Source organism: Psammomys obesus, unplaced genomic scaffold (genome assembly GCF_907164565.1).
Source record: "Psammomys obesus unplaced genomic scaffold, mPsaObe1.curated_primary_1811, whole genome shotgun sequence".
Lineage (NCBI taxonomy): Eukaryota > Metazoa > Chordata > Mammalia > Rodentia > Muridae > Psammomys > Psammomys obesus.
This window is the reverse complement of record NW_026585644.1, coordinates 62,270,787-62,284,816: the sequence shown is the minus strand read 5'-3', so window position 1 is coordinate 62,284,816 and position 14,030 is coordinate 62,270,787. Positions and strand designations below refer to the sequence as shown.

The 14,030-nt window shown below is 47.9% G+C and overlaps 1 protein-coding gene and 1 long non-coding RNA gene across 4 annotated transcripts in view; one reads left to right on the top strand and one right to left on the bottom strand.

Annotated features, from left to right (window-relative positions):
• LOC129686847 (uncharacterized) overlaps positions 1 to 4,976 on the top strand; it is a 19,138-nt gene extending 14,162 nt beyond the window's left edge. Inside the window, exon 3 of the long non-coding RNA XR_008721706.1 lies at positions 4,956 to 4,976. This is a non-coding gene — a long non-coding RNA (uncharacterized LOC129686847). The remainder of the gene's footprint in view (positions 1 to 4,955) is intronic.
• Positions 1 to 14,030, bottom strand: part of Kcnn3 (potassium calcium-activated channel subfamily N member 3) — a 150,078-nt gene that overhangs the window by 22,049 nt on the left and 113,999 nt on the right. For all 3 annotated transcript variants that reach the window (XM_055620954.1, XM_055620971.1, XM_055620962.1), the window contains exons 4-5: positions 10,744 to 10,885; positions 4,218 to 4,328 (exon numbers count right to left, since the gene is read on the bottom strand). In XM_055620954.1, the coding sequence (XP_055476929.1) occupies positions 4,218 to 4,328; positions 10,744 to 10,885 (253 nt within the window). The remainder of the gene's footprint in view (positions 1 to 4,217; positions 4,329 to 10,743; positions 10,886 to 14,030) is intronic.

Genomic DNA, 14,030 nt, shown 5'->3' with positions numbered 1-14,030 from the left:
CCTCCCCTCCTCTCCTCTCCCCTCCTCTCCTCTCCTCTTTTTCTCCTCTCCTCTTTTTCTCCTCTCCTCTCTTCTCTTTCTCCTCTCCTCTCTTCCCTCTCTCTTCTCCTCTTTTCCCTCCCTTCTTGTCTTCCTTTCTTCCTCATAGTCCATATTCCCTGCCTCACCTAGAAGGAGCTCCACCCTCATTTTTGGCAGGAGTTTAGAATGGGGAGAGAAGCAGAGAGATGGATTCTGCGGTTCAGTATTGGAGTTGAGCTCTAGCCTAGCAACTTGTTGATGAATGGCAGGTCACTCACAGTGCTATTAATGTGACACTCTTTTGGCTAATGTGGACTCAAACCTGCTCCTCCCTCAGCAGGCCAGAACCTTAACTGCCATGCAAAGCTCAAGGAACTGACCACATGAGATAGTGGCTGGAGTGATACTGTTTCCTGTGGACAAACAGGATCTTGGACAGGCACTAGCATGTTGGGTATCTGGCCCTTTACCCCTGTCTGGACCTGAGAGTTCACATCTGGTTCTGACCTGCTTATCCTCAGAATCTTTCCTGTTCTGGCACCCTGCATTTCTGCTACTGTCAGGAAAGAAACACTATCTTTCTTGATCACAGCCTTTTTAGGAATGTCATATGTAATCCTCTTCTGGGAAAACTAACATTCCTAGTAATGGCATGATTGATTCATGAACTCTACAGAGAAAGAGCTCTTCTGGAGACCTACTCATGAACCATGGAGCTGCGGGCCATCTGCCTAGAGTTCCTTAGCCTTCCATGTCTGCAGAACAGCCACTGCATTATGCTCTCCTGGAAAACACCCTGAATAAGCCTGAATAAGTCCTTGAATAAGCCTGCTGGAAACATTCCCCCCCCCCCCCCCCCCAGCCTTTGACATTTTCTCAGAGTTCAAGCTTTATTCAGGACTGTTCAGTAGGTCCTGGGGATTGCTTGAGGTTTTTGAATGTGGTAGTGAAATGTTCAGGGTGAAATTTGGCCTAAGGGGACCCAAGGGGAAGCAAAGTGCAGGATGACTGGGAGGCCCCAAGTGGGTGTAGGACACACAGACCTTGGGGCAGGGAAACTAGGAAGAGGGTGCTTTGTAGATGGGGTAAGAGGAGCCTGGGAGCGGTCATCATGTTTGAACAGCTAAGTGAGGGGCCTATGGGCTGCAAGGTACAGACCAGTCAAAACTGGCAGGTGCTAGAGCGACATCGACATTTGTAAGCAGCCTGGGAAGTCAGAGAGGAAGCAGTTCAGGGCTGCTGGGTTTGGCTCTACTCACTGATTTCATAGGAAATGTAGTTCGATGAGATTATGGGGTGTAGCAAGGAACTGTTCTGCAAGGAGAGGGAGGCCACCCCAAGCCAGCAGCACATGCTTATTAAATTGATTGGAGAGCCAGCCACAGGTGGGGGAGTTGGTGAGGTACATGGGTCATCTCTTGTCCATGCAGTGTTGCTACGTGTCACTTCCTTAGACATTATCAAGTAGCCCAGGAGCTGGCAGTAAGTTATAATTATAGATTAACAGCAGCAGCAACTGTAAAGTCAGTGTGGGAAGTGATCTCACTAAATACAGAAGCGACGTTGCCATTGAGGTTGGCAAGCTATTCAGGTGAAAAGAGACATCTGCTGGGTTTGGGAAAGTCAGAAGTAAGTCCGTCCTCCATGCCACCAGGCTGCCTTCATTCCCTAGTGCCAACACCCTAGTGCTGCCTGGGAATTCTGGGTGAAGCCTGACAGGCTAGATAAACTAACATGAGAATGACTCACAGGCTACGTTCATGTTTTCTTTCTGCTTAGATGTTTGAGGGATTAACATAGCATATATCTGCTTTGATCGGGAAGCCTACTAATCATCCATTACCAAATGGCAATGGGCTTTGGCAGCTCCTTCCACACTGGACCTTTCTCTGAGACTTCACTGGAGTCTCGGGAAGAGACCTGAGCTTTACCTCTCTTTGACCCATGAGTCACTCCAGCTGGACACACAGGCTGTTTGGAAAGGGTGAAGGACAGGTGAGGACCCTCTAGGCTTCCTAGTGGCCAGAGGTCAGGGCCAGTGTTAGGTCAGTCAAGGCTGCATAGGAGGGCCTTTCTAAAGTGTCCTTCACACCAGCTTTCAACCTCCCTCTGTGAGAGTTGTTCTCTTGTGTTTATTGCTCTGGGAAAAGATATAAGATATTAAAGGGCCATTTCAGCAGATGTAAGTGTTCTGAGAACAGTGAGATGTCATTGAATTAAGACAGAACCCTGCACTCAGAGGGGCAACAAATATCTGCGGATTTGATTTCCAGCCCTATTCCTCCAAAAGTAAGTGAACTCGGACAGGATTTTAGTGAATTATTTTTGAAAGATTGAAATTAGCAACCACAACCTCATCTCCTTCCACAATTATAGTGCAGAAAAAAAAAATGTGCTTATTTTCCTGGCACACGAAAGAGCTGGCTTTCCTTGGTTTTATTTTCCTCTGGTGTCTGATTTACTGGGTGAAAAATGGAAAGAACAAAGGAATAGCATGAAAATACAAAGTATACTCTTGCCTTTAAAAAGCCACCAGAGTAAACAGAGACTGTTAATGTCTCTGCTCTTGGCAAACAACGTCTGGGAAGAGCTGGAGACAAAACCTTTCTCCCTCACTTTTAGGGTTTCAAAGCAGTGAGCTGAGTTGACTCAGGATGACACTTGCATTGGTACAGTTCATAACCCTAGCCTTCCCCACGGTGCAGAGCCTGGCTATGGCTTGGGGAGGTGCTGGGGATAAGGGTCCACACAGCATTTGATGTGAGTGCTGAAGGGTGACAGTGTTGTATGCTGTCATGTTGGAGCTCTGTGTTTTCTTTTGTCTGGTGGTGGCTTGGGGCCTTGATGATCTTATGGTCTGAATGCCAATGATATGGCAAGATTTGCTTGAACAGGTTCCTATCTATGGCAGCTCTTTAAAGAACTCCCAATCAAAGACTCAACAATCAAACACCATGAGTAATTCTGCTGAGAAGCTCAGAGGCTGTGGCTACCGCATACACTCGCTGTCTTCCCCGAGGGCCCATCTGCTCCTTTTGGGGTCTCTTACTCTTCTCTCTTCCTGCCTGTCTCTATTTCTAACACATTTTTATAGCTTTGAAATGTTGATCACAACAGAGTTTCTCTAGCATTCAAAATTCCCAACTAATACTGTGGGTTTGCTGGTAGATTCGTGTCCTCTTGAAGAGTCTCCCTGGGGACCAAAGCCTGTATAGGGCACAGGGTCCTGGTTCGTAAGAAGAGCAGTCTTTCAGGAGGTCATACACTTGACCTTCCTTCAGGCTGCCATTTGTTATAAGAGTCTTGCTAGAAAGCTAAAACTTTCCTTAAAGAAATAGCTCCTTAAAGCTACCCTTAAAGAAATAGTTCATTTGGCCTGTTGTCCTAGAAGCCTTATTCTTTTCTGTTCTAAAAGAACCTTATTACTTTTTGCTTGTTTTTTTTTTTTTTTTAAATTTTGTATTAAAGCAGGGTTTGCTAGGCAGCCCAGGTTGGCTTCAAACTTGTCGGAGTCCTCCTGCCTCAGCCTTTTGCATTCTCAGATCACTGTGCCTAGCTTAAATGGCCTTCCTTTTCTCTGACAATTCAGTGGGAATATCTGAGCAGCAGCTGATGGCCCTATTCCTGCATTTTCAATTTATCTTCTTCCTAAGCTGCATTTATAAGGGTGCAAGTGAGAGCCATTATCCAGACAGCCCAAAGGGAGAAAACTGGATGAAGACATTTTGATGAAAAACAATATTTCAGAATGTGGGCTCTACTGGAATAACCTCTTTAAATGACTTTTAAAAGGGATTGGATTTAGATACATCTTTAGTATAATTTTAAGATTCTCCACTGCACTTAATGAGAATCATGAAAACATTTGAGCATAAACAAAAACACAGCATCTCACTGGATGACTGATTTGACCAGGGAGGTCCCTGATTTGGCAGGGAGGTGGCTTCCTTCACTGTGTGCTATTGATCTAATTATCAGGAAAATTATTTGGTTCCTTGAAGCATGCAGTGACTTAGTGGTGGGCTCACCTGGTTTGTTGGGATTCAGACATCAAGTAGGGGCTGTGCCTGAGCTGGGGTTCTCCCAACTTTGCTCTCAGAGAATTGCTAAGCCACACTGGGTGTCTGGGTCTCTTTCTGACCAGCTCCCACTTCAGCTGTGAACCTACATGAAGGCAGGAGCACAAGGTGTCTTACCCGTTTGGTGAGCTGAGTGTCCATCATGAAGTTGTGAACATGCTTCTCTGCTTTTGTGAGTTCGAGTTTTCGGGCAACCACAGCTACCACCAGGGCAGTGCAGCCTGCACCCTGCGGGAGGACGTCAGAAGGCCCCAGGAGAGAGAACACACAGTTAGGAGGCAAAGCACAGCACTCAGTGTGCCCCAGGCTCAGTGTGAGCATTTCAAGGGAAGGGTATAAACTCCGAGTCTCTGACTGGTCAAGATGTGGCATAAAGCTTGTTGAAATCTGCTTGCTCCCTGATACCCCACTAAAGAAGAGCTTGGCAATGCTTTTTGCCTGTGGCCCTGGCTGACCTGTGGGAACTGATTCTTCACAGAGCTGGCCAGTTCTCAGTGCTGTATGGCTAGAATGAGTCTTTATGTGTATGTATGTGTGGTAGGTGGGGGTGGGGGTGGGGAGATTCAACCCTTGGGTAGTCAGGCTCCTATGCAGTGTGGCAGGTGACAGAGAGTCCAGCACATGGAGGCCCTGTCTGTCTGTCTCATGTGTCCAAGCTCACACCAGCAGGCCCAGGGGAAAGAAATCCTTGTGTGGACTGCAGTGTGCAGGCCACACCTGGCGGTTGAGAGTCCTGAGAATAGCCAAATGAAGAGGCAATACATTCTCCCCAAAGATGAATATGGCCTCCAGAGAGAGCACTATGATGGTCACTGACTAGGGTACCTGTCTCACGTATGGATCTTCCTCCCTGAGGCTCCAGGCTGTGACTCAGCACAAGGCATCAGCTTTCAGAAGGAGCATCATGCATTCACCAACATACAGGGATTTTAAAGGTAAGAACACTTCTGCCTACAGCCAAGATTTAAGTGACCCAGAACACCCCCAGCCTTTCCAGAATAATGTTCGTAGTCTGCTCAGGTAGCCCCATTTCCCAACCCTGGCAGGAAAACACAGCAAGAAAAAGCAAAACCGCAGGCCTGAGCTGAACCACACAGTAGCAGGGCTGCCTTTCCTGCCTCATATTTTAGCTATGCACTTGACAATCTGAGCAACGAGCAGGGACAGGAAAGTGGTGTGTCCCTGGGTTTAGAATCACTCTACTCTGTGCTGCTTGGTGGCCTGTGAGTCCTGAGAGAGGGAGATAGATTCCCTTCTCTAATGGCTCATGGACGCCATCCCTGGACTCTGCTTACAGATCACTGTTCTCTCCCTAAACATGAGCACCACACTGAGCAGACTCTATGGAGAGAAGTGGAAGACTTGGGGATGTCAACAGGGATTCACCCATGCCATAAAGTGAAACACAGAGCCTAGCTTAGCAGTTTGAGATTCTGGGATAAAGGAATCCACCAATAACACTTTGGCTTAATAGGTTTTATACTATGTGTGAGAAATGAGAAGACTATTTCTCAGAAATGCTGCAATCTAGAGCTGACTTGGGACAAATGTATTTTATAACAGCTGCCCTTTCTTCCCCTGATGAAGGCCACCCTGTGTGAGATGCCACAAGGATCCCATCAACACAGGTAAGTGATGCTCTGTCCATGGCCACCCAATCCAAGTACAACTCCCAGTTTGTGAACTTTTTTTTTTCTGGCCTCATTTTCCCAGTCCATTTGGAGATAGCTGTGTTTTCTTGGCATCTGTCACTTGCTGAAGACTTTATGCCCAATTTTCAGAGGATATGGGCAATTGGACAGCTTCGTCTATAGCTGTAATCAATTTGGCCAGGCTGTCAAAAGCAAAAATAGCTTAAAAGAAACTGTCCTGGAGGGAGGATACATGCCCCTACCCCAAGCGAAGCAGGCATCATCCGTCTTCTTTATGTGGAACATCCAAAAAGAAGGATGTGTCCTAGCATTAAAAATGAAACATCAGAGGGAGAGGACTCTCCCCAGGTTCCCCTAGGTTTAAAAAGAATTCCACTTAAATCATCCTAGAAAGCTGAGGTATGACATCTGAAGAGTGAGTTCCCCTTTTGCTACATGGGTCTTGGGAACATCATTAAAACAACTGTCATGCTCCAGCTGCTGGGGTCTAGACAGGAGCCCTGCAGCTCCAGCCCTGGACCACAGCCTACCTGCTTGACTGCAGAGGACTGGTAACACAAAGTACAGTACTTTAACTAAGGAACTACCCATCTTACATGAGAAAGATACTTTTGTGTGGGGGTTGGGTATGGAGGCAGCAAAGTAGACTAAATCTCAGTGCCTAATTTCATTCAACTTAAAAATGTAAATACTTGCTCATAGACATTTCTCTGGAGGATGCTATCATCTTAACATCATTCCAACTTCAGTAGCTACACACAATTTTAATGAAGACCATATTAGATTAATTATTTGTGTGTGTGTGTGTATGTGTGAGTACCAAGGTGCACACATGGAAGTCAGAGAACAACAGCAAACAAACCAGTTCTTTCCTTCTACCTACGGTTCCTGGGGATTAAACTCAGGTTATCAGGCATGGCAGGATTCCTTTAGCAGATGTACCATCTTGCCAGCCAGCACTCTTTGCTTTCTTTTAGATGTAATTATGGAGATCACAAATGACGATGCCAGAGCTATTAATGTCTGCTAAGAGGCAAACATCAACAACCCTCAGGAGATGGTGTGAGGAGCACTAAGCCCCAGGCTGCTGGTCCAGGGTAAGTGAGGAAGAGAAAAGTGAGAGCGGAGGGATGGAGAGTGAGATAGAAAACAACCAGAAAACAGAAAAGGAGAAGGCCAGGGATAGAAAGACACAAAACAAACAACAATGACAACAACAAAAGCAGTTAGTGAGCATGAGAAGGAAGAATGAAGAACTTAAGCCAAAGGTCTTTAGAGGACACCCAGGAAGTGCCATGAGTCCCCTCCACCCCACACCAGTGGCCAGCCTGGTTATCCCTATGGGTCCGAGGTTCACCACTCTATGTTCCCTTGGATCTTGCTTCCCATGAGTGACCCCAGAGTTGTTTTAACCACCTGGACATGGTTGCAAGAGTTGGCTGGCCATTGTGCAGCTTTGTGTGGCAAGTGGACTATCAGGGGCCTGCTTAACGGTAGTGTGGGAAGTTCATGAGGTGCTGGTTCAGAATCTCAGTGTTGGCCTGTGGACAGAGGGGGACAGAGGGGCATGTAAGGAGAGGGTAGGGTGAGATAAGAAAGGTGGCGACTGCTGTAGTGACCCCTGTGGGATCACAACAAGGAGCAAATCTACGACTTGGCCTCTTGCCGTCAGATGTTAAGACCTGAATCCACTCTCATCAATGGAAATCTTCAGTCCATTCTACCCAAGTCCTGTTCCCACACAAGAGACCCACCTCTAACAAGGTCAGACTGTACAAGATACACAGATAAGCAGAGGACGCAGACTGGTCAGAGAAGGGGTGTCTGGAGGGGTGAACATGTCTAACTCATCAGCAGATTTGGACACAAATCTGGACCCCAACTGCTCCACACCAGGCCTCCTACTTCTGGTTTCCAAGAAAGCTATCCAGACGGAAAATCTTAGACGTTGGAAAAACAAGTATCCCAAGGGGGAAAGTATGCAGCGTTCTTAACTTAAGAGGCATAAAAGGAAATAAAACATAAATGAAAATGACAAATGGAGGAGAGCTGCCTGGAGCGTTTATGGCCTACTTGGTGCTGCAACAGATTCTATGGAGCAGCCAAAATACCATCAGCAGCTTCAAAACCCAGGTGCTGAGGAGAGCCACACTGGATAGGACACAGATGAGCCCTCCCTATACTGCCCCAATGTCACTTGGTCTGTGTCACCTCTTTTTCATCTCACAGGATCCTGCTGGGGAAAGCTCACTGTCCCACCAGACAGGTGCCAGGCCTGTTTGCCCACAACCCACATCAGGATGGCAGATTGCATCCAGATCTGGGATGTGGAGTCACTGACATACTTACCACTGCAAAGTCTCTGGGGACACTGAGGCTCCCCTGGATGCCCACAGAAGCAAAAAAACCTTGTTTCCCTTCTGGGTGCTGAATATTAACTACATTGTAAAGTACCCTGAAAATTTCCTCATGGGAAGATGCTGGAACCCAAGGTAAATTTGTGTTAATGAGTGAATTCTCAAGTGCTCCAGGCCTATGCCAACAGTGTCAAGTTGTCCAGATAGCTATATGCCCTGCCTAGTGGTGGATAATTATGCAGTTGCTGGATTGCCAAAGGAAAACAATGATTAAGGCCATTTGCAGCAGGCACACTAAATCCTTCACTTTCCCTTCCTGTGCAGCCCTTGCCTTGGCCTTGGTGGTGTCCATGGTAACCAAACAGGATGCCTTACCTTTAGTCAAGGCCCTTGGAATAATAATCAGGAGATATACATCATGTTGGGGAGGGGTGGCCTTAGCAATGTAAGCCCCTAGAAAGGAATGACTCAGCTGGAGAATCACGTTGAATAGGGAAAAAAAAAAAAAAAAAGCTACCAGGCTTCCAGAGTGAGTGGCATTTAATATGGGTAAAGACACAGTGGACAAAGGGACCATCCCAAGCTGGAGCCTTTGTGAGAAAAGGCTTATATTCCTGGAGCTGGGCCTTATGTATGGCACTCCCAGGAAAAGCCTGTGCTAGAATTTTAACACCTGAGGGCAGTGTGGGGTCCTTTGCTTGCATCATCCCACTGGAAACCACAAGGAATATTGTGGCCCAGGCAGCCACAGAGGGTGCTGGAAGGATGTGTGTGAGGGTATGGGGGGGGGGGTCTTGGGCCAGTCCTTCCTGTCCTTTAGAGCAGAAGCCAGGAGACAGGATACCAGCAAGCCAGGGAAAGAGCGGGCCTGGGCAGCCTCTTGGATGGGGCACAGCTTCATGCTGAGAGGGAGAATGGCTGGTATTTAAAATTAATGAAGGCTGGTCTGCCTCTTGGCAGCAAGGCTCTGGGCGCTCTGCCTGAGAGCTGGGGTGGGGCTGAAGCCCACTCCAGAAGTCTCAAAGGAATGCCGCAGCCTTCAGGTGGCATTTCACTCCTTTCTGGTAGGAAGACTTTCTGCCTGGTTTCCTGGTGACAATTGGAGTCTTGCCAGACGGACCTCCTACTGAATGATGGGAGGTGTTTGTTCTAAAGCCTTACACTTGCCATGATTTATCCCAGCCTGGCACTATGCCTCTGCTACTACCTGCTGTTTCAAGACTGCCTGCTCACATTGGCTTGCCCTGCTTGGGAGTTGGAAAGGAGGCTGTGCCCAGCCATCCCACTGCCCTGGGGTCTCCTCTGCTCCTAGTGACCGGCTGGTTCCTGCCCACCCACATCAGCTCAGATGGCCACCAGCCTGAGTAGAGAGGTACAGTCTGCCCTCCCTTGATGGAGGTTAGCTGGAACTTTTTCTTCAGCAGACACAGGTCACTGCCTCACAGGAAGAGCTGTCCTGCTTCCTGGGAACAGTGAGGAAGAGGCTGAAATCAGAGGAGCCCTGAAAGGAGGGTGTCACAGGTGTCACAGCAGCAGGATGGGCTGCAGAGCAGGATAGTGCTGGGAGGCCTGAGGGTCCAGCCCGTGGGGACCTAGAACCAGGTCTCCACACTCAGGCCTCCTATCTGTGCCTCAATGCCCCTAGGCAGAGCTGTGTGTCCTTCTTTAGGGTCTTTCCTCTTCTGGGAATGTGGTTTCAGCAGGGGTGAATGAATGAAACAAGTCTGGTATTGATTCTACGACTCCATGTAGAACATCAAAGGGGGACTCTGCCAGTCCGACTCCTAAAGTACTTCCCAGCCCCAGCTGCTTCAACAGCCTTGATGCACCTCTTACTGGTTACCCAGAACTTTCATAGCAGTTATTTCTTGGGGTCTACAAGCCAGTGAGGAGGGAAGTCATGTGTCCAGCTTCACTTTACCCAGGGGAGTACAGGTTCCACAGGTGGTAGCTGAGTGACTTCCCAGAGGCCACTGTGAGGGCATAGTGAAAATCCCAGTCCGGTGTCTAACTCCTGCACCACATTCCTCCTGCATGCTGCACAGGACCCAGTGAAAGGCAGAAACACATGTGTCTGAGAGGCCTCTAGATCCTGAGGCATTTGGCTGAGGGTGGGAAAAAGTAGACCTTGATGTTGGGTGCCTAGAGACCTTGGCCTTATCGCATACCCGTTCTGGCATCTGGCACTCAGAGCCAGAGCTCCAATGAACAAGTGTGGAAGGCAAAGCCTGGAAAGGGCAAGAGTTGGTCCAGAGCTGCGTGGGCAAACCAGGACTGGAGCCAGCAGCTAATCCCATTCAAGGCACAGGTCCCTTCAGGCTGGCTCAGTGTTCTATTCTGAGCTCCAGCTAAACTTGATCAGAACTGGTACACAGGAAGGACACAGAACTGTGTGCTGGGACACAGGAAGGAGCATGGTGAATTAAAAGCCTGGTGTTCCCTGGCAGTGAGCAGAGGGTCAGAGTAGCACCCAACTCCAACTCATTTTGGGGGTGGGCTTTGAAAACTAGGATTGCACACTTCACACTTGCCTTTTGATATGCAGGGGATAGGCATGAGTGCCAGAGACTAGCACCTTACTCCTCCCCAGGAAGGCTCCTCTCTGCTGTTGAAACACCTTGAGGCGGTACTCACCATGATGCCAGTGAGAAGACAGACACCTTTCCCACAGTATGTGTGGGGCACCATGTCCCCATAGCCAATGGAAAGGAACGTGATGGAGATGAGCCACATGGCACCCAGAAAGTTACTAGTGACGTCCTGCTGGTCATGGTACCTGCATAGGGAAGACAGGTGTTAGTCTACGAAGCCACTGTTTCTGCAAGCAGAGGCTGTGGAAGACAATCTAGAGGGGGCAGACATGAGATATTTGCTGAGGAAGATACAATGTGACACCTCTCTTTTAGACCCCCGAAAACATTGCTTCCAAGCCGACCCAGGTTCTGCCTGCAGCAGCAGCTCCATCCCAGAGGCAAAATGTTTTGTTATGATTTGCAACCCGTTGTAGACTTCCTTTTACTGTCCGTAGGACAGCTTTGGGTGAAACCATGCAGGAATAAAATGTAAATTTTCTTCTAAATTGACTTTCTAAATGTTTGTGGATATGATTAATCTAAAACCACAGGCTCCTAGACAGAAGATACACACATACACCAATGATGACTTTCTTTAAGACAGTGATGAGTCCCAAGACTGGCATCTCCTGTGTGTATAGACGAGGCCATTGTGCCTTGGGTCTGTCTTAAAGCTGACTCCATAGTCAGTGGGCTCCAGCATGTTCACAGGGGCTCACCCTCCTTCTGACCTGGACAAACAGATAGCTGGGAGGCAATTCTGGGTTCCATGGGAGAGGGAATACAACATGGCAAGGCTCTCCGGGAAGGTCTGTGGGGAGCAGGATGCTTAGAAAGATGGAGCATGGAGCAAGGAAGCCATCCTAGAGGTAGGTGTGTAGAGCAAGGAGCAAGATGGTGGCAACTACCTACCACCCTCAAGTCCAGTCCCAAATCATCAGTGGGTGACAGGCCCTTTGTACTGTTGCCTGTACAAGGGCCTGGACACCTGGAACTTGTGGGGAGAGTTAAAGATAGCTTTAATTTTCCTGTCATCCCTTGTTTTTATTATCGTTGTTACTTTGTTTTGATTCTTTTATTTATTTATTTATTTATTTATTTATTTATATTTCATGTGCATTGGTGTTTTGCCTTAATGTATGTCTGAGTGAAGGTGTCAGATCCCATGTAACTAGAGTTACAGAAAACTTTGAGCTACCATGTGGGTGCTATGTCCTCTGGAAGAGTAGACAGTGCTCTTATCTGCTGAGCTATCTTTCCAGCATCATCATCCCTGTTTTAAAATAGGCTCCCTCCAATTCCCAGCCATGCTCTGCTACTCTCCTAGCCTGGCTGCTTGCTTCCTCCAGGCTCATGTCCACAGGTTGGCCTATTCTGTTTTCTTGGCCATTCTGGAGAGGCTCAGGCTTAGCATCTCACTCTTCACTTCAGGACCAAGCCTGTCTCAAACCCACTGTGCTACCCTCAGCCCATCAGCCCAGTTCTACATACCTTGGACAGGTACCTGTCCACTGCCCCCCTTGCCTGTTCCACCAGGCCCTTGGCATGTTCAGAAGAGATGACAGGCTCTGACTCTCAGGCTCTAGACTGTAAAACTAGACTCTGGGATTGGTGACCTACCAAGACTCCATAGTGATGGGAAGGACACAGAAGACAACTAATAGAGCCTGCACAGTGAGCCAGCTGCACAGGAGCAGACACTGCAAGGGCATAGGCAGTGTGGCTAGCCAGGAAGAGGACTGGCTGGAGAGCAAGCTTGGGCCAGGTCTGAAAACACTGAAGTTTAGTCAGGAGGGTTGAGCAGCATCAGAGCACGGCCCAGTGTCAGCTGCCCTGTACTCCATGGCTGTGGACAAGTAACTTAAATCACCCCGTGACTCAGTTTTCCTATCTGCTAATGGGAAGATTGAAATAACCCACAGGTAACAGTGGCACAGTGCAAGGGTGTAGCCCAGAGTAAGGGCTCACCACAGATCAGCAGTGACTGCTTATACGGGGAATGGCAAGAGACAGAAAAGGTAGGAGTTATGACACCAGAGAACAACCCCAACAGGGCGGTACTGAGGCATTCACAGGACCGTCCTGAAGTTTAGACTGAAGCCCTTGACAACCGGACAGAAGAACTGCTCTAAGGCCACCGACAAAGAGGCACAAGGCCGTTGATGTCTGAGCACAATGCCATGATGCAGCTGCCTGCCCACAAGCCCACAGTGGTCATACCCCAAGCAGGAAGCATTTGCAGGTGCAACTGAAGAAACATCGGGAGTCTTGAATGCCCAACAGCTGACTGAGATTGGTGTGTGGCCACAGTAACATGTATGGTGTTGCTTCGCTGGGCCTGCAGCGACCCACGGTCCTTTTCTGGCAAATCTTGAGGCTTACGTTAATGTTCTTGAACTTCTGCTTGCCCTCAGCACCACACCATCCAACTTACACGTGTGTTAATTTTGGGGTGCAGAGGTCAGGGATCAAAGGGCAAGCTAGGTGTGGTGGTTCATGCCTTTAATCTCAGCTCTTGGAATGCAGAGGCAGACAGATCTCTGCTAGTTGGAGGCTAGCCAGGCCTACCTAGTGACTTACGGGACAGCCAGGGCTAGATACAGAGACTTTGTCTCAAAAACAAAACAAAGCAAGCAAGCAAACAAAGAAACATGTAAAAGATATGTAACTGCTTTTTTTTTCCTATGATTTTTAAAAATATTCTTATTGGTTTCTTTTTTATTCAGCATATATTAAAACGAACAACAGCCTTTGCTGTGTGATGAGTTGAGGAGAAACAGATCCTGAGAAAGCTACTCATGCACTAATTGCCCAACGGCTGCCCCTCCTCTTGTGGGGCTACAGAGAGGCCAGCATTGACCTGGCCTTGGTGCTGGGAGTGGCTACTCTGCTGTGATAGGATGAGATGAGACCCAGTGCAGCTCACCAACAGGAAGTGATGAGCGAGCAATCAGCTGGTGACTCAGGGCTGTGGGAGGGAGAGCAGCTCCAAGCCCGTTCACAGTTTAAGTGGTTTCCACATGCCACATAGCCACGTACTAATCCCATGCTATTTTTTGCAATAGAGAATTTGGGGGAGAAAGCAGTTTCATGTTTTCTTTTGAGGGTTGAGGAAGAAAAGATGATTTTTTTCTTTCAATTCAAGAGTAATTATTATAATTGTTACTTCTTCCCTCCAGGGTCCACCATGGTTCCTTTCTTTCTTTCTTTCTTTCTTTCTTTCTTTCTTTCTTTCTTTCTTTCTTTCTTTCTTTCTCTTTCTTTCTTTCTTTCTTTCTTGCTATTTAATATTGCGAGATAATTAAGAGGTAGGAAAGACTATGGCTGGAGAGCTGTCTCACACAGCTA